At 38.1% G+C, this 25,779-nt stretch overlaps 1 protein-coding gene across 3 annotated transcripts in view; it reads left to right on the forward strand.

Annotated features, from left to right (window-relative positions):
• The window catches only part of MRPL1 (mitochondrial ribosomal protein L1), a 58,545-nt gene that overhangs the window by 22,629 nt on the left and 10,137 nt on the right, over positions 1 to 25,779 (forward strand). For all 3 annotated transcript variants that reach the window (XM_074228553.1, XM_074228554.1, XM_074228555.1), the window contains exons 4-7: positions 4,052 to 4,135; positions 7,028 to 7,099; positions 11,750 to 11,861; positions 17,474 to 17,580. In XM_074228553.1, coding sequence (XP_074084654.1) covers positions 4,052 to 4,135; positions 7,028 to 7,099; positions 11,750 to 11,861; positions 17,474 to 17,580 — 375 coding nt within the window. The remainder of the gene's footprint in view (positions 1 to 4,051; positions 4,136 to 7,027; positions 7,100 to 11,749; positions 11,862 to 17,473; positions 17,581 to 25,779) is intronic.

The raw sequence follows: 25,779 nt of genomic DNA on the forward strand, positions 1-25,779 counted from the left end.
TGGACCCAGGTGCTCCTGGCTCAGGGACCAATGCTCTGTCCGCCACCCAGCCACCCCTACTATTATTACTATTTTATTTTATTTTGGGTCTTTTTTTTTCTTCTTTTTTGTTTTTGCAGGGCAGTGGGGATTGGGTGGCTTGCATGTTACATGGCTGGATGATTGTTGGGTCTACGGGGCTGGATGTGGGCTCGGATGCTCATGGCTCCAGGGCTGGTGCTCCGTCCATTGTGCCACCTAGCGATACCTACAATTATTACTATTTTTTTATTTTAATTTTTTTTTCTCCCCTTTACTTTATCGCTCAAGCAAGTCTATATTCATGGGGGGAGGGGGTATTTTGTTTACTCTTAAATAAGAATATTTTTATTAATGTAAAAAAAATTTATACAAAATGAGAATAAAAAAAATAAAAAACCCAAAAAACCAAAACCAAAAAAAGCATTTTCATTACATTACCACCATACTATTTATCTGCATATCTATCTGTCTATCTATCTGTCTGTCTATCTATCTATCTATCTATCTATGCCTAGCCATGCCCACTCTTTGCTCTAAGCTTTAATATCATTGCCTAGTCAAGGTGGTTGACCCAAGGATGTCCTGAATTTGTTATTTTTCTTTCATCACTATTTCTGTTAATAGATAGACCAAGTTCATAAGTTTGGTATTATTATTTAAAATTTTTTCTTTTTTAAAATTTATTAATCTATGTAATGTTCAAATGTATTATATTAACAAGAACATCATCAATAATTCTGAGTTCTAGATTTTTTCCCTCCCCCCCAAGACAGCAAGTAATCTGATGTAGGTTAAATGTGTAGTATGGGGTTTTTTTTTTCCAGCTTCAACAGAACTTTAATTTTTTCCAATTATGTGCAAGGTTAGCTTGCAACTTTTGAATTCTTCCTTTTTCTATCACTTTCCCTGCCCTCCTCATGGCAGTGAACACTCTGATAGAGATTGTACACATACATATTTCCATCCTAGTCATGCTGTAGAAGAAGAATTAGAACAAAAGGGGAGAAAGCATGTGGAAGTAAAAACAAAAAACAAATTTAAAAAAAATAACATGCTTTGCTTTGCTTATCAGAATCCTTAGTTCTTTCTTTGGATTGATTGGCATTTTTCCATTACAAGTCTTCTGGAATTGTCTTTGATCACTGTATTGCTGAGAAGCTCAAAGTCTATCATAGTTGATCATTACACAATGTTAATGTTTACACAGTGTTCTGGTACTGCTTACCTCACTCAGCATCAGTTTGAATGCAAGTCTTTCCAGACTTTTTTGAAGTCTGCCTGCTCATCATTTTTTTTAATTATGTGTTTTTTTAAATTTTGAGTTTTATAATTTTTCCCCTAATCTTGCTTCCTTCCCTCCACCCCCCAGAAGGCAATTTCCCAGTCTTTACATTGTTTCCATGGTATAGATAGATCTCAGTTGAATGTGATAAGAAAGAAATCATATCCTTAAGGAAGAAAAATAAAGTATAAGAGATAGCAAGATTACATAATAAGATACCAGTATTTTTTTTTTTCTAAATTAAAGGTAATAGTCCTTGGTCTTTGTTCAAACTCCATGGTTCTTTCTCTAGATACATATGGTATTCTCCATTGCAGACAGCCCCAAATTGTCCCTGATTGTTGCACTGATGCTCATTTTTTATAGCACAATAGTATTCCATCACATTCACATACCACAGTTTGTAAAACCATCCTCCAATTGATGGGCAATCCCTATACTTTACAATTCTTTGCCACTACAGAAAGAGCTGTTATAAATGTTCTTGTACACATAGGTCTTTTACCCTTGTTATAATCTCTTTGGCAAACAGACCCAGTAGAGCCATTGCTGGATCAAAGGGTATGGCCAGTGTTATTGTCCTTTGTTCATAGCTCCAAATTACTCTCCAGAATGGTTGGATCAGTTCATAGCAGCCGGGTTCCAGTTTCCTCATATCCTCTTCATTAGTTACCATTTTCATAACCTTGGTATTATTAAGTCCTCAGTCCTACCCCACAAAGCCAGGGTCAGCATTTCTCACACTTTGCTCTTCTTTTTACTGTACTTTAGTTCAGGTCCTCATCACCTTGGGCTTGGATTGTGACCCCATCCAGTACTGCTCCCAAAATCATTTCCCTTTAGTGTAGGTTGCAGTGTTTGGTGAAGTGTAGGCAGAATTCTTTCTTCAGCCTCTAATGCCCATCCTAGCCATCCTTCCCAGCCTCTGTGGGCATCTGGCCAAACCAGCTCTCCATCACCACTCTAATATTCATGGATGGTCTTGGACTGGGAATGGGATCCCTTTCCCTTTCTGCCTCCTCAGAGGCTGTTCCACCCCTGCCTTCTTCCTGAAGCTTCTGAGTCTCCCAACTGCTGGTGCCTTCTCCCAAGCCACCTGGCCTTTAATTCTTTGTCATTGATGTTTGTGTGTTGTCTGTGTATCCTTGTCAGGGAACTTGGTGGCTTCCCACGCAGAACAGAAGCTCCTTGTCAGGAGGGAGGCTTTCATGCTTTGTCAGTATCTCTCAGCTGCCCTAGTGCCCTTGCACTGCGATGGGTGCTTTTTGTATTTCATTTTGTTCAGTCTTGTCTGATTCTTTGCCCCTTATGTAGTTTTCTGGACAAAGGTACTGGAGTGGTTGGTCATTTCCTTCTCCAGCTCATTTTACAGATGAGGAAACTGAGATGCAGACAGGGGTAAAGTGTCTTGCTTAGGTTTTACAACTAATATGTGTATCTGAGGCTGGATTTGAACTCATGAAGAGGCGTCTTCCTAACTTTATTGTGTCATCCAGCTGCCTCCCCTTGGTCCTTTGCAGCTACAGATACTTGTGGGATGATTGATAACTCCTGCTGAGTATCAATCTCTCCTATCTTGTGTGTTTTTCTTCTAGTTTTCTGTTTTATTTCTATTTTTTTCTTTTTTTGGTGGGGCAATGAGGTTAAGTGACTTGCCCAAGGTCACACAGCTAGTAAATATCAAGTGTTGGATTTGAACTCAGGTCCTCCTGACTTCAAAAGTGACACTCCATCCACTGCTCCACCTAGCTGCCCCTGTTTTATTTCTTTAGGACTTAGAGGATCTGTGGTTTTGTTTCTGGGGGCTCTCGGCCACTCATGTTGATTCAATCCAGCTACAAGTCTATGTGTGGTCTTCAAGAATTTAGGTGGCTGAAAAATTCATCATCTAGTGATGTATCTTTGGATGAATCAGCCTTTCCAGAGTGTGTTCTGCTGACATGGCCTTTGGGAGGCCAGGGTTTCCCATACTTTACAATAACGGTTTAAGTATAGTTCAGAAAGGGAAAACTATACTAGTCTATAAGAATATTATCATACATTTTATTGAATGTTTCTTTTCTCCAGATACAAACAGGAAAGTGTTATGCCGTATACACATTATATTCTAGCTATAGGAATAGAAGTATGCAATTCTCTTCCTTTCATTTTTTTCTTTCCCTCATTTGTACAGATAATATCACATCAGCTTTGAACTTTTTGTATTTATATAGGCATATTAGAAGAGTCATGTCCCTACTAATATATCTTATCAGTGGGTTTATACCCTCCATTGGTGCAAGTTGTCATCCACCCACACCTCCTTGTCCTGTGTAATTTATCTGTGTCCCTCCCATAAATCTTTTGTAGGACCTATCAAGATGACTGCCTGATCCTTTGCTCTTATATACCTACTCCAGCAAAGTGCTGTGTTTTGATCCATGTGACTTCATTGGAACCAAGAATATAAACTAGGGGTGACCTGTGGTCATCTTTATACCATTTGGGACAAATATGCTTTTTGACTATTAATCCAAATATGACAAGTTTGTCAAGATATTTCAGTGAAGGTCCCTTCCCCATGCACCAAGAAAACACAATAATTTTAAATAATCTGCACTTGAGTTTTTTGGGGGGAATATAGTTACTAGTAGACTAATAGATGAGGTAGGGAAGATGGGGTATATAGTAGAATAAGATAGTTGTGTGTTTATGGGCAATGGAAGAGGTTTTTAAAATCCTTAATTTTTTTTCTCTTATGAATTTTAGAAAAAGGTGGAGCCATTTGTCAGTGTCCTTAATTTCCCGTATCCATTTTCTTCAAAGATTAATAAAATTCTGGTATTTACAGAGGTAGGTAAACTATATAAACTTTTTATGTAAAAACAAAGTTCAGTGTTAAAAATATCTAAATATTTAGTCTGGTTTATTATTTTTTTAAATGTTATTTTATTTTTTCAGTTACATGCAAAATTAGTTTTCACATTCATCTTTTCGTAATATTTTTGAGTTTCATTCTGACTCCTTCCCTTCCCTCCCCACTCCTCATGACAGTGAGTAATCTGAATAGGTTATACATGCTTAACATATTTCCAGATTAGTTATGTTGTGAAAGAAGAATCAGATCTAATCATGAGAAAGAAAAAAAACCCCATAAATCAGGTTTCAAATTAGTCTGCTTTGTTCTGCATTCAGACCTCAAAATATTTTCTCTGGCTGTGGATAACATTTTTCATCATAAGTCTGTTAATCCTTGGTGCTGAGAGGAGTGAAGTCCATCATAGCTTATCATCACAATGTTGCTGTTAATGTATACAGTGTTCTCCTGGTTCTGCTCATTTCACTCAGCATCAGTTCATGTAAGTCCAAGTTTTCTGAAATCTTCCTGCTCATCATTTTTTATAGGACTGTAGTATTTTATTATATTCATATATCATAGTCTATTCAACCAGTCCCCAATTAATGGGCATCCTCTCAATTTCCAGTTCTTTGCCACTGTTAAAAAAGAGCCACTTGTACATGTGGATCTTTCTCCGCTTTTTTTTTTTGTGATCTCTATGGGATCCAGACATAGTAAAGGTATTGCAATTATTGTCCTTTGGATATAGTTCCAGATTGCTCCCCTGAGTTGTTGGATCAGTTCACAACACCACGGGCAGTGCATTTAGTAGCCCAGTTTTCCCCCACCCAACATTGATCATTTTCCATTTTCATCATGTTGGCCAGACTGATAGATGTGAGGTGACCATGAATTAGATTTTTAAAAACTTCAGTTCATTACAGTTATTACAATTGTGAGTAGTCACTAGCTCATGAGCCTTAACTTTTCCTTGGGAGAATTCATTCAATTTGGAGCCACTATCAGATGTTTAATATTTTACATTTGGATTTTAATAATCCCTAGATCATGTTCCATTATTTCCAAAATTCCAAAACTTTCATCTTCTTTTCCCCTTTAGTGCTTTTGGATTTGTTGTTATATAAAGGTAGGAAATGTTTAACAGTTTATTTTAGTCCAGGAAAATATATATTCTTCCATGTTTTAATCTTAAAAACTTATTATAACAGAAGCATTCAAAAATAATAAATAAATAACAGATTATAACATTCATTATTTTGTATAAATCTCTCCATTAAAATTCTGTTTCTGCATTTTATTATATCATGGAAGGGATCTTGGACTTTGGAAAATTCTGGCAGATCACTCTTTGTTGGTCAGACCTTGAGTCCCATCCTGAGCATGACCTGTCTATCTGTGGCTCTTGAATTCCCCTCCCTGATGCCTCCTCTGTGCTGGGGTGGGGAGGTAGTAAAAGACCTCCTAAGGACTAAAGGGCCTTCAATTTTCTTATCAGTGAAAGGACTGTCCATTGACAATCTTCAAAAAGTGTTGAAATCATGTTCAAGGACTAGCCTGAGAGACCTGTTAAGGACAATGCCATCCACATCTAGAGAAAAAACTATGGCATCTGAATGCAGAGCAAAGTATTCCATGTTCACTTTTTAAAGCTTCTTTTAAGTTTTTTTCTTCCTTTCTTATGTTTTTTCCCCTGGTTCTAATTCCTCTTTCATAACATGACTAATAGAAATATAAATATGTTAAACATGATTATACATGTATATTTTATATCAGATTGTTTGTTCCTATGAGTAACAGGGAGGGAAGGGAAAATGATAGAAAAAATGCAAAAGTTAGCAAAGGGATGAATGTTGAAACCTATCTTTGCAAATAATTAGAAAAAAATCAGATAAATTCTAAAAATGCAAAAAAAAATATTGAAATTTTAAATAGTGTCAAGGTGAAGTAGTCCTTTGTTTTAAATACTAGACTTTCAAATATGTTAATTTACTATTTTAAAAAAACTTATTTATTTATTTATTTGTTTGTTTTTTGGTTTTTGCAAGGCAAACGGGGTTAAGTGGCTTGCCCAAGGCCACACAGCTAGGTAATTATTAAGTGTCTCAGACCAGATTTGAACCCAGGTACTCCTGACTCCAGGGCCGGTGCTTTATCCACTAGGCCACCTAGCTGCCACCTAGGCCACTTAGCTGCCACCTAGGCCACCTAGCTGCCCCCTAGGCCACCTAGCTGCCCCCTAAAAAATTTATTTATTTAAAGCAATGGGGTTAAGTGATTTTCCCAAGGCCACAAAGTTAGGCAGTTAAGTGTCTGAGGCCAGATGTGAATTCAGGTTCTCCTGACTGCAGGGCCTATGCCCTATCTACAGTGCCACCTAGCTGCCCCCACCACTGTGCCACCTAGCTTCCCTCTACTACTTATGTTTTAAGTTTTATCATTTGCCCCAGCTTTTGCTACATTACTATGTGATTTATTTGCTCAAATTTATGTGGCAGAAGTTCTTAGAAATTTTTTGTCTAATAGTGATAGAATAATTTATTAGTTCAGGTAATTAAAATTTATATTCCTTCTTAAAACTCATGCTTGAATGGTCTTTGAGGCTTGGTCAAAACCACACATTCAGCTCAATATGACAACCAGGAAACTAATCAGGATTACCTGGGAACAGACTCCAGCTGGGGTTACCTGTGAACAGGCTCCATTTGGAGTTACCTGGGATCAAAAGCCTGCCATCATTGCCTCATTCTGATTTTTAAAAAGCTCTGCCTGGTTGGGAGTTTTTTGATTTGACTTAGACTGATGACATTACTGCCTCTGTAAATATTTATCTGTAACAAATATCCACAGGCATTAGTTTGAGACAAACTTTTCTCTTTTTCCCACAGAAAGGATCAGAAATTAAAACTGCAGAAGAAAATGGAGCAGCGTTTGCAGGAGGATCAGCTCTGATTCAGAAGGTGCTGCCTTGCTTTCAAGTCCAGTAGTTACTGGTTGGTTAATGAAGCTTCCCATTGAATTCAGGGTTTGCTCTCCATCCTTGATGGAACAAAGGTTTCCTGGGCATGAGACTGAGCCTCAGGGCCCTCAGCAGACTTTTTAACTTCACTTATTTTGTGACCTGTTTTTCAATGCTGTGGAAAAACAACAATTTCACTGATAGATTGGGTTGTGATGAGGGAGGAAGGTGCAGTGGATAGAGTATTGGACCTCTCTCTTGAGTTCAAATCCAGCATCAGACACTTACCAGCTGTGAGACCCTGAGCAAGTCTCTGCAGCCTGCTTGCCTCAGTTTCCATTTGTGTCGATGACCTGGAGAAGGAAAAGGCAAACTGCTCCAGTGTCTTGCCAGCAAAACCTCAGATGGGGTCATGGGCAAACTGAAAATGAGTGAACAACAAATTTCTGATAGAGAAACAATTTTTAGAATTTGAGTTCTATAGTAACATTTTGGATTTTGTGTTTGACCTATGAGTTCAGAGTTATGAGGATACTCATTAGTACATTGGCTGAATTGATGCCTCCTATTTCACTCTTTTATTGACAAAAAGCTTAGACTCTACTCTGGACATAGCATTATTTTGTATTTCTAAGCAATAGGAAATTTTAAATAATTAGATTTATTTGTTTATTTTCACATTACTACTATAGTCTTGTTGTAAAAGTAAACAAAATCCCCCCTCCCCCTTCTGTCTCTGGGATGGATAAATAATTATCTTTTTACTTGGCTTTTATTATAAAGAACCTGTGGTTGGGAAGAGGGAGGGTCAATAGGAACAAAGGAGAAAAACATCATGAATTTTGGGAAATTATTCTGTGGTAGAAGATATTTTTCTTAGCATTTATTTACTAAGGGGAAAAACATTTCATTGTGAGAATTTAGCTAATGGCAAATGAAATCTTCTCTGTTTTAGGAGAAAAAGACTTGACATTTCCTCATTCCCTGAGCTTCAATTACCTTTCCTAGGCAAGGATTTAGCATAAAATATCCTCTGACAAGGAGGGCCAGCTCTTGAAGCTAGATCAGGCACACCATTTCACCCACTTCAGCATGTTTTTCAGAGGTACTCTGGGTTGGATGTGAACTCTTTATTTTTAAGGATAATTGCCAAGATGAGGGTTGTGGGGCTGACTTTGACAGGTAGAAAACTCCTGTTCTTTAAAAACCACAATGTGGAGAATGAGACATGAGCTCAGCCTTGACCAGTGCATTGTTTCTTGTTTTCTTTGACTCTTCCTGGCTTCCACTTGATGGGAGGAGGTGGATGAGAGAGTGTTAAGAAGCATTGAAAAAAGCATTATGTAAAATGAACAGCTAAAGAAAAGCTTGGAAGGGACCCATGGAGCAGTCTTTTTACTACCTTCTATATATCTATTATATTATTTTTTAAAAAACTGCCTAAAGGAGGTTCATAGTTTATTATCCATTCTTCTTTCCTATAGGAATCTGGAAATATTTGTGTTTAATGATAATTAAATTTGTAATAAAAACAAAGCACTTATGCAACATGGGTCTGATGCAGGGATCAGCATGGGTCTGATGCCCGCCCTGATCTATAAACAATTTGAATTGATGAATTAGCACATCTTGCTACAAAGGAAATTTGTCCACTTCTCTGGGTGTAGTGGCAGCATCATTGAGGCTGAAGGTATGGTGGAGTTTTCCACTCCCCAAAGGAAATGTGTTTACAAAATCAGCAGGGACAGCATTGCTTTGTAGGGCCGTTGAGGACTCCTCCAAGGTGACTCTGCTGCTCCCTGGGGGTCTCATGCAGTCAGTTTCTGTGAGATCTGCTCACTTTCACTCTTTGCAGCAGATTATCTCTTCCCCCAATCCTATCCTTGCCCCTGCCTGTACTTCCTCCACTGAAGTTAGCCAACTGAGTAAATTAAATCACTATTTTAAACTGCCAGGAAGGGACAAATTGGCTTTGCCCCTCTAGCTGCTTTTGAGTAGCTTCAGAACTGTTTTGAGTTAATCCTTTTAATCATCAACATTACTAAATCTTCCTTTTCAGAAATGAGGTGAGGTTAGACCTGACCATGATTTCATTGAGTTGGGGAATTTCCGATACAGAGGGCCTTGAGGATTTAAGTGTCTCATGATAGAATTACACCTTGAATGGTAGGTGGGTCCTCCAGACTCTAGAATCGGGTCACTATCTGTTCTGCCTAGGCTGCTTCTTTTTTTTTTTTTCAGAAATAATCATTCATTTAATCAGCAATAATTTAATTTCAATAAACTGTGACACATATAAGTTTGGTTCTGTGAGAGCATATACTTGATGGCTTACATATTGTCTTGAGAAAAAAGGAAGGCAGGTCTTATCTCCATTTTACAGATGAGTAAACAGAATCATTGAGGTTAAGTGACTTGCCCAAAGTTTTGAACCAGTATTGGGATCTAGATCTTTTGACTTTAATTTTAGTACTCTCTCTAGTACACAAGAGTTTATAAAATTAATAACATTTTGTTTCAAATGTATTATTGTTGACTAAACTACATTTAGAAGCATCAGAAAAGTATGCTGTTCATCTTGAGGACCAGTTGAAGAGGTCTTTCTGGTAAATCTATGCTATCCAACTGACCCGAGTTGAATTCTGTTAGATTTGAAAAGGAAAGGAATAGCCAAGAAGAGGCCCAAGGGCAAGAAATCTCTAGGACCAAGCTGTAAGGTGGTACTGGGGCTGTAGTGGGTGGACCTTTGCTTCTTCCTACTAGATATACTTTTCCTTTTTTCCTTTCTTTCTCAACTGCTCCATTCTTTTCTACTCTCCTTCCTTTGCTTCTTTCTCTGTCCTTTCCACTCCCCCACACTTTTCTTCCCTGCATCTTATGCCTGTCAGTTTTACCCACTGAATATTGCATAACCCTGGAGTGTTCAGAGCTTCAGAGCCTGTTTGAGTTCTCTCTCTCCTGGGAATTCTCTTCTTGAAACCTTAGCAGCAGGTGATCTGGAAGAGCAGCTGTCCCCGAGGTGCAGCATTCCTAGCGCCTGCTTGTTATATTTTTAGTTTATATTCCAGAATCTCAAGATATGTTACACAATTCTCAAAAAAATAATGAATTTTATTCTGCTCTAAAGACATGAATTTCATGTTTACTTTTTAGGAGCCAGGATATAAAATCAGATGAACAGTTAGAGGGTCAGAGTGTGATGTTGTGACCACTCCAAAAGTTGGTAATTATATCCTAAATGAGTGTTAAGTGAATAGAGTTTTGTCCCATTTTTAAAAGTCAAAGATTTGAAATGGGTGCTGACACAAATATTAATCAGTATTAGAAGCTTGAAACTTACATCTGCTGCCCAGGCAGCATTTTTCAAAGAAATTACTTCATCTTATACATTTAAAAAGTAACATTTAAAAGGTAATTTGGTAATTAAATGGATACATTTTAGTATAAGAATTTTTAAAGTAACTATTGTTGTTCAGTGTTTTTCAATTGTGTTTGACTCTTTGTGACACTCTATTTGGGTTTTCTTGTCAAAGATATTGGAGTGCTTTGCCACGTCCTTCTCCAGCTCATTTCACAGATAGGGAAATTGAGGCAAACAGGGTTAAATTATTTGCCCAAGGCTACACAGTTAGTAGGTGTCTGATGCCAGATTTGAATTCAAGGGAGATGAGTCTAACTGATTCCGGCCAGGCTTCTATCCAGTGTACCTCCTAATTAACTATCTAGATTCATTTTGTCCTTTTTTAGTGCACATCCTAATATTTTTGTTCTCTATAAAGGTAAAGAAAAAAAATTTTCTGGAAACACATAGTTCACTTAAAAGTAAACTTGAACTTAATCCTTTTTAAATTGTAAATTTAGGACAGCTAGATGGCACAGTGGATAGAGCACCCTCCCTGGAGTCAGGAGCACCTGGGTTCAAATCCGGTCTCAGACACTTAATAATTACCTAGCTGTGTGGCCTTGGGCAAGCCACTTAACCCCATTGCCTTAAATTTAAAAAAAAAAATTGAAAATTTATCAAATATAGCCTTAGAATATTTTATTTTTCCTATCTTTGTGAAAATAATTACATTTGGTGCTCTATAAACAGTATCATTAGTGGTGTCTTAGGTGAAGTTTGTCTATGTATTAAGTTTTACTCATGGTCTATTAAATAATGAGCTTGATTTTCATATTTGAAGCACACTTAGAAATTAAACTTTTTAGATTATACTTAATGCTATTGCAAGTGCTATCAAAAAAAGCTAAAAACCCAGCATATTGGCCTAGCTTATAATAACTGCCCAACTGAGGCCCATGTACCTAAATTAATCTGACCTTCAGAACATTAAGACCCTTTGAGGGTCTTCCTAATAGAAAGTCATAGCTGTTTTTATTTTTGTTTTTTTTTTTTAGGTTTTTGCAAGGCAAATGGGGTTAAGTGGCTTGCCCAAGGCCACACAGCTAGGTAATTATTAAGTGTCTGAGATCGGATTTGAACCCAGGTACTCCTGACTCTAAGGCCGGTGCTTTATCCACTGCGCCACCTAGCCGCCCCTAGTGTTCATTTTCTGAATGACTCATAAGAATACTCAATTGTATTGAAAGCTTCACTAGGGTAAATATGCTAGAAATTTCCAGATGACTATACTTTTATTATGATTTTCAGGTTTTGGATGATGAAATCCAGGCCGATTTTTATGTAAGTGTTCCAGAAATGATGCCAGCACTTCAACCATTAAGAAGGAAACTAAAGAAAAGATTTCCAAGACTTTCTGAAAGTAAGATAGTTTTTCCTTAATATTTTATTTATATTAGCAATTTCTCAGCTATATTTGTTTAATTGTAAAATAGAACTACTAAGATGTGTGAGGTAAATTATATAACCTAGTATTGAATTTTGTGCTATATTTAACTGTCAATGTCTGAATTATTCTAGGAGCGCTGCTGTGGGCAATGCAGTATGCTTTTAAAATTCACCTATTTCATAGTAATCCTTTAAAATGAATGAATTTTACTTGTTAGCCATTGATTATCATTTAAGTGATATAATATAAAAATAACAAAAAGTATTAAATTGTCACATTTTCCATTTTCAAGTTTTAACTTGATTTTTCTGTTTTTGTTTTTAACTTGATTTTACAGTAATTTTTTATTTGAGCTTTTATGATTATTCTTTTTTAAGCTTTTTTAATTATTTTTGAATTTTACAATTTTCCCCAATCTTGCTTCCCTCCCCTCACCCCCACCCCCCAGAAGGCAGTCTGTTAGTCTTTACATTGTTTTCGTGGTATACATTGATCTAAGTTGAATGTGATGAGAGAGAAATCACATCCTTAAGGAAGAAAAATAAAGTATAAGAGATAGCAAAATTATATAATGAAATAATGTTGTTTTTTTTTTAATTAAAGGTAATAGTCTTTGGTCTTTGTTTAAATTCCACAATTCTTTCTCTGGATACAGGTGGTATACAGTAATTTATTTTTTAAAAATATAATGGTATTTTATTTTTTCCAGTTATGTGTCAAGATAATTTTCAACATTCATTTTTTGTATTTCATTTTTTCCCAATTACATGAAAAGATAGTTTTCAGTATTTTTCAAAAAATTTTGAGTTCCATATTTTTCTCGCTCCCTTCTGTTCTTCTCCCCAAGCAATCTGACATAGGTTATACCTGTGTAATCATGTAAAGCATATTTCCACATTAGTTTTTTAAAACAATCAGTTAATCACACAAAGATGTATAATTTTCTTCCATGTTAATCTTACTTATCAGTACATATTTCTACCAATCTTTTTTTTTTTAGGGTCAGTACATATTTCTTTAGAAGTTAAACACATTTAAAGCCAAATTAAGATACAGTCAACTCAGTGATTTTATCCATTTCTTGCTACACTGGAATATTTTATTATCTCATCATGTATCTGAAGGAAATAGTAAACTGAGGTTAGACAAAACAGACCTATCTTTTTTTTCGCAAGGTAATGGGGTTAAGTGGCTTGCCCAAGGCCACACAGCTAGGCAATTATTAAGTGTCTGAGGCCGGATTTGAACTCAGGTAGTCTTGACTCCAAGGCCGATGCTCTATCCACTGTGCCACCTAGCTGCCCCAAAACAGACCTATCTTTTTGTGAAATCAGCATCTGTTTTATTGGTGTGTCTTTCCCGATTGAGTGTGCAGAGCTTTTTTGTACCTGACTGTTTGTACTGGGAGGTCCTCAAGGGCAGTAACCATCTTTTGCCCTTTTTCTTTGGTCTCTCTGCAAGATAGCTGGCCCATAGTTGGTGTTTGATAAATGCTCATTGACGATTGATGGAATGTCTCTTGTGTTCTTTCTGGAACAAAAACTGAGCTTGGATCATTATTCTGAGATTTTTGAGCAAAAAATGAAGTTGGATCAGATAATAGCACCTTTTGTGTTTTAACTAGTTCAAACCATCTTTAATTTGAGACAAAACAAGACCAAATGGATACTTAACTTTTCTCACATATAACTAAATAGAAATCCCAGATGGCATTTTTTAACTTCCTTGCTTTCCAGGATGAATAATAGTTTTATTAAGTCTGTGTTATCTTTGCTGCTTTGTCTATTCACTAAATAGTTTTGGCTTCTTGACTACTTGTTCCTTGAGTTTTTCATGAATATTTTCACCTCGGATTGAGTGATCTGTGTTTTTTTTTTCTGATCATAAACCTTTTCAAATAGTTTTCTCTCCCCTCAAACAATAGAAATTGTACTTTAAAGTGTTTGCTTTCATTAATGGACTTTGGTTTGTTTCTTGCTTTCATAATGAGCTATAATCCTCCAAATAATTTGACCATTGTAAAATAACATCTTTGGGGCAGCTAGGTGGCGCAGTGGATAGAGCACCGGCCCTGGAGTCAGGAGTCCCTGGGTTCAAATCTGGCCTCAGACACTTAATAATTACCTAGCTGTGTGGCCTTGGGCAAGCCACTTAATCCCGTTTGCCTTGCAAAAAAAAAAAAAAACCCTAAAAAAAAAAGAAAAATAACATCTTTTGAATCTTTCATTTTATCCTAGCACAATATATTTAATAGCATTGTTGTTTATGTGTGTCAAACAAATGATTAACCTATCAAAAATGTTAGAATACAGTGGAGCAAATGATCCTAGTAATAGGCATTTTTAGAGCTGATTCAGTTCCCAGTTTAGAAACTTTTGATTTCTCTTATCTAGCGAACACCTTAAGGACAAAACATAAATTATGTTTTGAACAAGTAGATGAAATGGAAAAAAAACCACAAAAAACAACTCCCTCCAGCTGAGGTCCTCTTTTTCTCATTTTATTCAGCTTTACTAATGTTAGTGGGTGGAACCACACTGGCTGAATTGACTTGGTATATTCTGCAGCACATTTGATGCTACAGTTTTATTAGCTATGTTTTAATTCTACAATTATAAACAATCTTATCATGTTTTTTGAATATGTCATGTTCTACTAAAAACTCTTTACAACTGGTATGTAACTTTGATAGGTTATAATCTGGTTTCATTCTGAATATCAATTGCATATATCTATCTATCTATCTATCTATCTATATATATATATATATATATTGACATAGACACATCTCTATACTCTGGACTTCTTTAATTTTAAAATTAGATTCACTTTGTTCACAAATTGTGTTTTACTTTGTTTCCCATGCATATTTTTTGTCATTTTCTGAGCATTGCTTTGAAAGAAATGAATCCAATGTCACAATGAACTCTTTTCCCCTGTGTGTGTCACTTTTTGATCATAATTTAAGCACCAGAGGAAATCTTTTAACTCTTTTGATGATTTTTTTGTTATTCTGTTCTTAATAAACACCTCATAATATAGGTGTTTTCACAGAGAATTAAAAAAAAGATCACATATGAAACCATATAAAAATAGCTTATCACTTTTTAAAAAAGATTATAATGAAATCTGCATATTTCAAAACTGTCCTGTTTGTGCTCTCTATAGTCTTCTCTTTGTTCTTCTCTGTTTTTTCCACAATGCTTTAACACCATCACTCGACCCTTTCTCTTCCCTCCACCAATTCTTTCTGCTATTTATAAAACCATAGGAATAATAACATATAAATCAGTAGAAATCTCTCTTGTGTCAAATAAACCCTATCATATAAAAAAAGCACACTTTAGTCATGTCCATAAATGTTTATCCTAATTCTGTCATGTCCATCACTTCTCTGCCAAGAGCCTGCTTTGTTGTAGGTCCTCTAGAATCATGATTGTGTTTTCCATTGATCAGGATTTTTATTTTTCAGAGTTGTTTTTCTTTACAATGTCTTAGTCCCTGTATACTAGAAAGTTTTCTACTCATTTCTCTCCTCATCAGTTTATACAAGTCATACCATTTTTTCTGAATCCATTCCCTTTTTTTTTTTTGGTTCTTATAGTAAAAGTCTTTGTTCTCATGTGAGATGTTATTTTAAATCTTTGTGTATATATGTATATATATGTGTATATATATATATATATATATATGTCTTCTCTCTTTGCACTATATATTTAATAGTGGTATTTCTGTGTCACAAAATTTGCACAGCTTTGTGACTTTTGTGATATAATTGCAAATTACAGTCCAGAATGACTGTACTGTTTGACCAGTGTGCTGATCCTTCTATGTCAAAAAAAAGAATTACTTTGGTTTTTTTTAAGATTGGTTTGCCAATCTGATAGGTGTGAGGATCAGAATTATTTCAGTTATTATTAGTGATTTGGTTTATTTTTCATTTAATTACTTATAGATTGGGTTTCTTACTTTGAGAGACAACTATTCATATCCTTTAACGTGTTGCAAATATTTTCCCCTAGTTACTGTTTCTCTTCTAATTTTATCCAAACTAATTTTGTTTGTGTAGAACCTTTTCAATTTTATTTTATCATCATTGTTTGTTCTATTTTCTACAAACCTTTGTATCCTGGTTTGGAATAGAGTCTTCTAGATTTTCCTGTCAGTAACTGTGTAGGGCTAGCTTCTACCCTCTGCCAGTTTGTTTGTGGTGTCACTTATTATATCAAAGTTATGTGTCCATTTGGGGAAACAATTTAATTCATCAGAGATGAATTAGAACCCAGTAATGAATGATTTGTATTCTTTGTTTAATCTTATATTCTTTTGGTTAGGAAATAGAAAATCACAGTCAAATCTTAACTTTTGCGGGGATCATGTTCCTAGAAAACAGTGCAGAAGTAAAAATGTTGATACATTAAAATGATGGAAAATATGGGGGTTAGGTTCTCATGACCACCAAAAGTTGTAATCTTTCACTGGAGAGTGCTGAAAAAGCACTTTTTTAAATGCATTGCTTTAGAACAATTCCTTAACTCTGATATAAGTATTTTTTTCCTAACACAGTAACGAAATAATAACCCATAAAATTGGTAGCATGTAAAACATTTATGCTCCCTAGCAATTCCCTAGAATTGTCATCTTGTGTACACTAACCATTGCTTTCAGATAATACTATACTGTGATAAACCCCTCTATCCTGGCCTTCTCTGAAAACCCAGGGAGAGGTGGCTGAGACTTTAGTCAGAAGGCTGCTGGGGTGAACAAGACCAACAAAGCCACAAAACTTGTCTACTGGGCATGCCATGAATGCATGGTTGCCAACACTAAAGTGAAATGAAGCATCTATCTGTTCAAGTCCTCTCCTTCTCCTAGGTTTCCACTCCCCATCAAAGGTGCAGGAGACTCCTGGCTGCAATCCCTGCTATCCCCAATGTCCTCATTCTCACTACTTTAACTCTCACATTCAGTCTTTTGCCAAAGCCCATCAGTTTTACTTTCAGGTCATCTCTTCCTCTGTCCTGTTCTCTGACATGCCACAAGCCTGGCACATGTCCAGCTTCTCATACTTGGACTAGTGCAGTAGCCTTCAGGTGGGTCTGCCTGACTCAAGTCTCTCCCAACTTCAGGCCATCCTCCATTTTGTTGTCAGATTTATCTTCCTGAAAGTTTGGTCTGCTCAGTAAACTTGTATGGTCCCCTGTTTCCTCTAGAATGAAGGCACAGAGAGAGGAGGTGGAGTGTTGCTTGTATGGAAGACCAGGGGCTGGTCATCGACTCAGTGGGTTTAAGACCTGAGGAGTTGGGGATGCCTTGGTCTCATAGGCTTTCAGTGAGCCAGGTGAAGGAGGGATTGGATTTGCTCTGTATGACTGTAGAGAGGCAAACCAGTGGCGGTGGCGCTGTCTGGGGGACAGGGCATCCCCCCATCAGAATGAGGCTGGGGACTCTCTTGTTTAGCATGTGGCAGTCAGGGATTCATTTTCAGGTTGGGGCTGGCCTAGAAGGCCAACTCAAAAATTCTGTTATTTTGTCTTGCATCTGATAAACAATCAGTAAATGAGACTTTCTATTTCTCGTACCAGATTCCATCAATCATGACATTGTGAAGATGCTTGAATTCTTTAAAAATGGACATGAGATTGTAGTAGATGAGGAAAGAGGGAACTTTCTCCAGACTAAAATAGCCGTGGTAAGTTGCCCTAGGAATTTTTGGCACATAGTATTCTTTTTCATATAGATGATGAATAATTTACCTGTAATAGATGTGCCCCTTGACCTTGTGCTTCCAAATCACAATACCAGTAATCTCCCCATCCTTTATGTTAGTCCTCCTTACTTTGGAATTATACATAATAGAACTTATTATTTATTTATTTTTTCCAATTATTTGTAAAGGTAGTTTTCAACATTCATTTTTGTAAAGTTTTCTCTTTCCTGGCCTTTCTTCCCCTTGCCCTGAGTTGGTCAGTAATCTGGTATAGGTTATACATGTACAGTCATTATGTAGAATACAATTATACATTCATAATGATATGAGTATCTACTACTGCGTATTGTTTTTTGGTTTAGGGTGGGTATATTTTGTCCTCTCATGAAATCGTTAGCTTTTTGAAAGAGAGCTCATGCTTTCACATGCACATTTGTGTGTGTTTGTCGCGACTCCAGTGCCATCCCTTTCCCCCCATATTCTCTCTTGCACCTGCACAGGTTAAACTCTGATTAGTAAGTTCCAGGAGGACAGGGATCATGTCTGTCTCTCCTGCTGGCAAATTTCTGAACACAGTAGGTATTGATTGAAATGTATTACTGACTCCACAGCATGGACTGACTAGATTAAAAAAAAGAAGAGCCTACCTCCTTAGTCAGGCCCTTCTACTTTTGGAGAGCTCCAACTGTTAATAGCATTTTTCTTAAATACAATCTAAATTTGCCATATGGCAACTTCTGTCCATTATTGTTCATGTTTTTTGAGGGGCGGGGCTAGCAGAAGTATCTGCTACTTCTTCATGGGACAAACCTTGCAGACTGCAACCTAAGCCCAGTCCCCAGTCACTTGAACACAATATCCATTGTCTTCTTTTGGACACTGTAGTTCAGGGATGCCCTTCCTAAAATGTGGTTCCCAGAACAGAACACTTCAAAGCTGCTTCTCCCAGCTCCACCACCACCACTTGGGTGAGCAGTCTAATTCTTTTTTTTTTTTGTTTCTAATTTTTTTATTTAATATTTATTCTCATTTTGTACAAATAATGTTTCTTTACATTAATAAAATATTCTTGTTTAAGAGTAAATGAGGGGCGGCTAGGTGGTGCAGTGGATATAGCACCGGCCCTGGAGTCAGGAGTACCTGGGTTCAAATCCAGTTTCAGACACTTAATAATTACCTAGCTGTGTGGCCTTGGGCAAGCCACTTAACCCCATTTGCCTTGCAAAAAAAAAAAAAGAGTAAACGAAATACCACCTCCCCCACATAAATATAGACTTGCTTGAGCGATAAAGTAAGGGGGAGAGAAAAGAATTAAAATAAAAAAATAATAGTAATAATTGTAGGTGTGGCCAGGTGGCACAATAGACGGAGCACCAACCCTGGAGCCATGAACACCCGAGCCCACATCCGGCCCCGTACACCCAACAGTCACCCAGCCGTGTGACATGCAAACCACCCCAACCCCACTACCCTGCAAAAACCAAAAAAAGAAAAAGAAAAAAAAGACCCAAAATAAAATAAAATAGTAATAATAGTAGGGGTGGCTAGGTGGCAGACAGAGCATTGGCCCTTGAACCAGGAGCACCTGGGTCCAAATCTGGCCTCAGAAATCCAACGATCACCCTGCTGTGCGGCCCCAGGCAGGCCACCCAGCCCCATTTGCCCTGCACCCTCCCAAAATAATAATAATAATAATAATAATAATAATAATAATAATAAAAAAAATGTGCTTGAGTCTTTGTTCCAACACCAACAACTCTGTCATGGGTGGATCACATTCTTTATGGTAAGTCCATCGCAAAAGTTACTTCCATATTTTTCCAATGTTGCCACTGCTGATCGCAACTCCCTCCTTTAGTATTTCTCCACTACCATGTACTATATTTTCTCTCTCCTTTCACTCTGACTGCTATAGGGTAACTGAGTGGTGCAGCAGACAGATCCCTAGCCCTGGGGCCAAGAGGCCTCAAGCCCCCATACCACCCCTTAGGCCCAGAATTCACCTGGCCCTATGGTCCCGGACAGGCCATCCAATCCCAGCCCCTTGCAAGAAGTAAAAAAGAAATTGTGTTATATCTGACCACTCTCCCCCCATGGTCCATCCTCTCCTCCGTCACTCACATCCCCCCCTTCCCCTGTCCCCCCCTTCTTATTCCAGATGCCTATACCCCATTGAGTATATATGCTGTTTCCTCTCCTAGCCACCTCTGATGAGAGCGAAGTTTCCCTCATTCCCCCTTGCCTCCCCCCTTCCATATCATTGCAGTAGCTCATTGTGATAAAGAAAAATCTTATTATATGAAATATCTTGGCCTATTCCCCCTCTCCTTTTTCTTTCTCCCATTACATTTCCCTTTTTTTCTATTGATTCCATTTTATACCATATTTTGTTTTCGAATTCAGGTTTCTCCTGTGCTTCAACTATAGAAGCTCCCTCTACCTGCTCTATTAACTGAGAAGGTTCATATGAGTATTATCAGTGTCATTTTTCTATGCAGGAATACATGCAGTTCATCATCAAGTCCCTCATATTTTCCCCTTCTCCTCCAATCTCTATGCTTCACCCAAGTCCTGTATCTGAAGATCAAACCTTCTGTTCAGCTCTGGCCATTGCAACAGGAAAATGTGAAATTCCCCTAGTTCATTGAAAGTCCATCGTTTTCCCTGGAAGAGGACATTCAGCCTTGCTGGGTAGTTCATTCTTGGCTGCATTCTAAGCTCTTTTGCCTTCCAGTATATTGTATTCCAAGCCCTATGAGCTTCCAATGTAGTTGCTGATAAGTCCTGTTTGATCTGACTGCAGCTCCACAATATTTGAACTGTGTCCTTCTGGCTGCTGGTAATATTTTCTCTTTGACTTGGGAGTTCTGGAATTTGGCTATAATATTCCTAGGGGTTGGTTTTTTGGGACCTCTTTCTCTGGGGGATCGGTGGATTCTCTCCATTTCTATTTTGCCCTCTGCTTCTAGAATATCAGGGCAATTTTCCTGTAGTAATTCTTTGAAAATGATGTCAAGGCTCTTTTCCTGATCATGACTTTCAGGTATTCCAATAATTTTTAAATTATCTTTCCTAAGTCTGTTTTCCGTATCAGTTGCTTTTTCAATGAGATATTTCACATTTTCTTCTAATTTTTCATTTTTTTGGTTTTGAAGTATTGATTCCTGATTTCTGGTAAATTCATCAATCTCCCTGAGTTCCATTCTTTGTCTGAAGGATTTGTTCTCCTCAGAGAGTTTTCTTATCTCTTTTTCCATCTGGCCAATTTTGCTTTTTAAAGCCTTCTCCTCAATAACTTTTTGAACTGTTTTATCCATTTGACTTAAGCTGGTTTTTAGCATGCTATTTTCTTCAGCATTTTTCTGGATTTCCTTGACTAAGCTGCTGACTTCACTTTCATGTTTTTCCTGCATCTCTCTCTTTTCTTTTCCTAGTTTTTCTTCTAACTCCCTCATTTGATTTTCAAAGTCTTTTTTGAGCTCTATCATAGCCTGAGCCCAATTTATGTGTTTCTTAGAGTCTTTAGATGCAGGAGCTTATGCTTCCTCATCTTCAGACTGAGTATTTTGATCCTTCTTGGGCTCATTTGCAAAATATTTCTCAATGGTCTTCCTCTTTTCTCTGCTTGCTCATTTTCCCAGCCTTAGCCTGTTTTGGGGTGCTTCTTGAGCTTTTGGGACACTCCCACAAGGGTCTCAGTGTGTGAGGCTCTGTCCTCCCTCCTGGTCTGTGAATGACCATAAGCACTCCCCTTTGCAACGGGACTGAGGTGGGGGGGCCCTGCTGTTCTATGGGGGGGCGACTAGACTGCTATCAGGATCTGAATGTGGTCAGAGCCCCAGAGTCCTGTTCCAGGGGCAGAGGACAGAGCTCTGCAGTCTCTCTCTCTTCACTCCCCTCCCTCAGCTCAATGGGCTCATGCCCTGGGGGCTCCTGCTTACTGGCTCTACCTGCTTCTGTTCCTGGATCTGGGCTGTGCTGGCCTGTGCTCTGTGTGCCCTGAGGGCTGGGTTCCACGTGCTTGCTCTGGCAGAGGTCCCCGTGCTGTTCCTCCAATTTGTGCCTGGTGCTCCCTGGGGCATAGCTCAGGAGACTCCCCTGCTGCTGTGAGCTGGGGCTCCCAGCACCCTGGGGCTGCCTCCAGGAGGCTGAAGTTCTTTTGCTCTGGTGGGCCACCCCTCTGACCCCAGGGAGCAGAGCCTTTCTGCTCTTTTCCAGGTTACCCTGAGTAGGAGACCTGTCTCCCTGGGTCCCCCTGTGGGTTCTGTGTCTCCAAAGTTTAGTTAGAATCCTTATCTTATAAATTTATGAGAGAGTGCCTAAGACAAGATCCTTTCTGGTCGCCATCTTGGCTCAGCCATGAGCAGTCTTCTTGCAGCTCCTACAGCGTTGACTATTTCCACCTTTTGTCATCATCTTTGCCAGTTTCCAGGAGATGATGCAAAAGATCAGAATTGTTTTGATACATATTTGTCTCATTATTTGTGATTAGAAGCAATATTTCATTCTCAGTGTTCATGGAGATCTTTGATATAATCAGGGAGAATTCTCTCCGCCCCCCCCCCCCCCCATATTGCAGATAACAACCTGCTCTATGTGACTTTAATCCATGTCCCACTGTTTATTCACTGCAAGAAGTCCATCCAATATGATTTCTCTCTCATCACACGCAATTTGGATCAATGTACAGCGTGGAAACAAAATAAAGACTGACAGATTGCTTTCTGTGGGGGGGGGGAGTAAGATCGGGGGAAAATTATAAAACTCAGTATCTTTAATAAAAAATATATATATACATAAAAAATGATTGGTAGAAAAAATAAAGTTGTGGTGGAAAAAGCAAAAAAATAAAAAGTCCATCCAGTGTTCTAGAAGCCTTCCTCAATTTCTCTCAATTTTATGTCATGGCCTTGGTGTAACATTTGGATACTGCTGTGTTCCATTTCTCATGGCCATAGTGTAACAGCAACACACTATTGGTAGTTTTTTTTTTTTAGGTTTTTTTAGTTTTGCAAGGCAATGGGGTTAAGTGGCTTGCCTAAGTTCACACAGCTAGGTAATAATGAAGTGTCTGAGGCTGGATTTGAACTCAGGAATCCTGACTCCAGGGCCGGTGCTCTATCCACTGCGCCACCTAGCTGCCCCCTATTGGTAGTTTTAAAAATGGGTTTTGCTTTCATAGGAAGCTTGGGTTCAGTAAGGGATAATTAATTGCCTTTCCCAAAGGCAATCCAACTCGCCCCACCTTGTGTTCAGTTCTGGATCTGACTTGTTCTATGTTTGTACTACCTGTCCCAGCTATTTCCATTGCTGAAGGTGTTCCAGATGCATGTTGTAATCCTGTCATTCTTTATCCACTTGATCTTTCTTGTGTTAATGTACAGCTCTTTTTAAGAGCTATAGATGTCAGGAAACTCTGAAAAGTTGTGGACTTGGTGTGGCCAGAGCAGCAGTAAATGCATAGAGGGACTTGTGAGGACCTTGCCATCCTCTCTGACTGGACTATTGTGCTATATTTCCTCCCTGGCAGTGGGGAGCATCTTTGTTGGGTGTGTGTCTCTGTATCATTGCTCATCTGGTGTTTATGACCCGAGGGTTATTGTATGGTGTTCTTATGTATGTTGGGAGAGAGCCTTAGAGGTGATTATTCATATGTGATTATTAATCGTTTGCAATTCTCTTTGAGCCTGCTTTTATTCCTTAACCATCATTCTATCGGGTACTAGCACGTGGTCTTCCATGTCTATTTGCATTCCTTGTTATTTTGGATACTGGACCTTTATTGGAGATATTTGTTGTAAAGATTTTTTTTTCTCAATCATCAATTTCCCTGTTCATCTAAGCTCCATTTATTTTGCATGTAATAAAAGATTTCCATTTTACATAATTGAAATTATTTTATCTTTTGTGATCTTGATCCCTTTTTAAGTCAAAAATTCTCTCCTTTACCATAGTTATGAATGATACTCCACCCATTTTAAAAAATTTTCTTTTTTATTATTTTGAACTCAATAAACAAGAAATATGAAATAATTCCTTTTTTTTCCAGGCAAGGCAGTGGGGTTAAGTGACTTGTCCAAGGCCACACAGCTGAATAATTATTGAGATCATATTTGAACTCGGGTCTTCTTGACTCCAGGGCCAGTGCTCTATCCACTGCGCCACCTAGCTGCCCTAAAATAATTCCTTACACAAAAAAAGTACAGAGAAAGGATTATATATGATACTGTTGATCTAAGTTGCAGCTTTTTAAAAAGTATACATTAAATTTAACATGGTAGTTCTAACACTCCCTTACTTAAGTGTCCCATTCTGAATTTTGGTACTCATTAAGGGACTCACCTTTTCTCTATTGTATTTTTTAAATGTTTCATTATTATTATTTTCCATGTTGTTTTGTTTTATTTTTTATTTTTGGTTAGGTGGAGTTTTTTGGATATCATTATTATTATTATTATTATCATTATTATTATTTTTAGTTTTTAGTTTTTGCAAGGCATTGAGGTTAAGTGACTTGCCCAGGGTCACACAGCTAGGTCATTAAGTGTCTGAGGCCAGATTTGAACTCAGGTACTCCTGACTCCAGGGCTGGTGCTCTATCCACTGAGCCATCTAGCCGCCCCTGGATATCATTATTTACTCCTTCCTGTGGTTCTGTCGCTACTAAAAAAAGCCCCTTTTTTCTTTTTTGTGACAAATAAGGTTAGTCAATTACCAAATCTGTCCCTCGAGGCTATCACTTATTTGCTGCCAAATGGAAAGGGGGATCCTTCTTTAGTCTTCTGGAATTAGCATTGGTCATTGCATGGATCCCAGACCTTAGGTCTTTTCTGGTGGTTTTTGTGTGATGACTTGAAAGCAGAGAAGATGCCCTGACACTGGAGCTGGTCTAGCAGACCTAGGAGAAAATGGAATGGCATGTTATTGTGCTGGAGGAAACCACTGACATGATTGATGCAGAGAAGCTTATACCAACTGATGAAAAGCAAAGCAATAGAACTAGGAAAGCAATTCAGTGTGATGGCTGCAGCAAAGGAAATGGAAAGAACTATTGGAAAATAATCACAACAATACTGAGTAGTTACAGTGGCCACAGAGAAGAGAGGTGGCCTCTTCTAAGAAAGGACTCAGCTCCTTTTTTTGTTTTTTAAGCCAGATAAGAGCTTCATGATTTACTTGGGATGGATATCCAGGAGATATTTGAGCCTTAAGGGCCTTTCAGCATTGCCTCCAGCTTCTTATGGACTTGAAGGCAGCTGAGTAGAAAAGGCTGATGGCCTCTGTGGGTGCAAAGATTCCTTACATGGACACTTATTTTTCTTCTCTCACAACTCTGGGAAGCAGCAGTTTCCTCCTGACCTTCAGCTTCCCTTCCAGCCTCCTTTCCCCAGGATGGCCCCATAGGATCCATTCTCCTGGGAGGTGCTGTCAGACTAACAATGAAAGGTTTGGCATTTGAATCTGATTGTGTTGCCTCAGGAACACTTCCATGTTGACTTTGGCACCACTGCCAATCTTACTACTTCTGCACCTGGGTCTTTCTGAAAGGCATCAGAGGAGTCAAAAAAAATGTTCCTTTTTTTTTTTTTTTTTTTTTTTTTTTTTAGATTTTGCAAGGCAATGGGGTTAAGTGGCTTGCCCAAAGCCACACAGCTAGGTCATTATTAAGTGTCTGAGGCCGGATTTGAACTCAGGTACTCCTGACTCCAAGGCCAGTACTCTATCCACTACACCACCTAGCTGCCCCCAAAAATCTGTTTCATTAAGGGACTCGTCTTTAAATTCCAATATGCAACAAGTGCCCTAATCCAATTGGTTTTATCTGATAAACTGCTTCATAAGCCAGGTCTACAACTGTACCAAGTCTGTTTTTCTTTCATAGGAAAGTGGCATGATAGGATGCCAGTTTGGGTAGAGAGTAAGCATGAGCAGTAACCATTTCTTAACTGACCTTGAACTTGAAAATATAGACCATCTAGCTGCCCTTCCCTGAAGGAGCCTCTGTTCTACATAAAAGGGAACCAAGGGGGCAGTGACTTAGGGGCTCGCTGTGTTAGGAGAGAGTAGAGACCCTTCCCCACAGGGGAGCTCCAGAACAACTCTTCCCATGACAAAAGAAACTGCAGGAACTCAAGAAAGCTCACTGGCACACTCTTTCTCTCTATCAATTCTTCAGTGAAC

This window comes from Macrotis lagotis, chromosome 3, assembly GCF_037893015.1.
Source record: "Macrotis lagotis isolate mMagLag1 chromosome 3, bilby.v1.9.chrom.fasta, whole genome shotgun sequence".
NCBI lineage: Eukaryota > Metazoa > Chordata > Mammalia > Peramelemorphia > Peramelidae > Macrotis > Macrotis lagotis.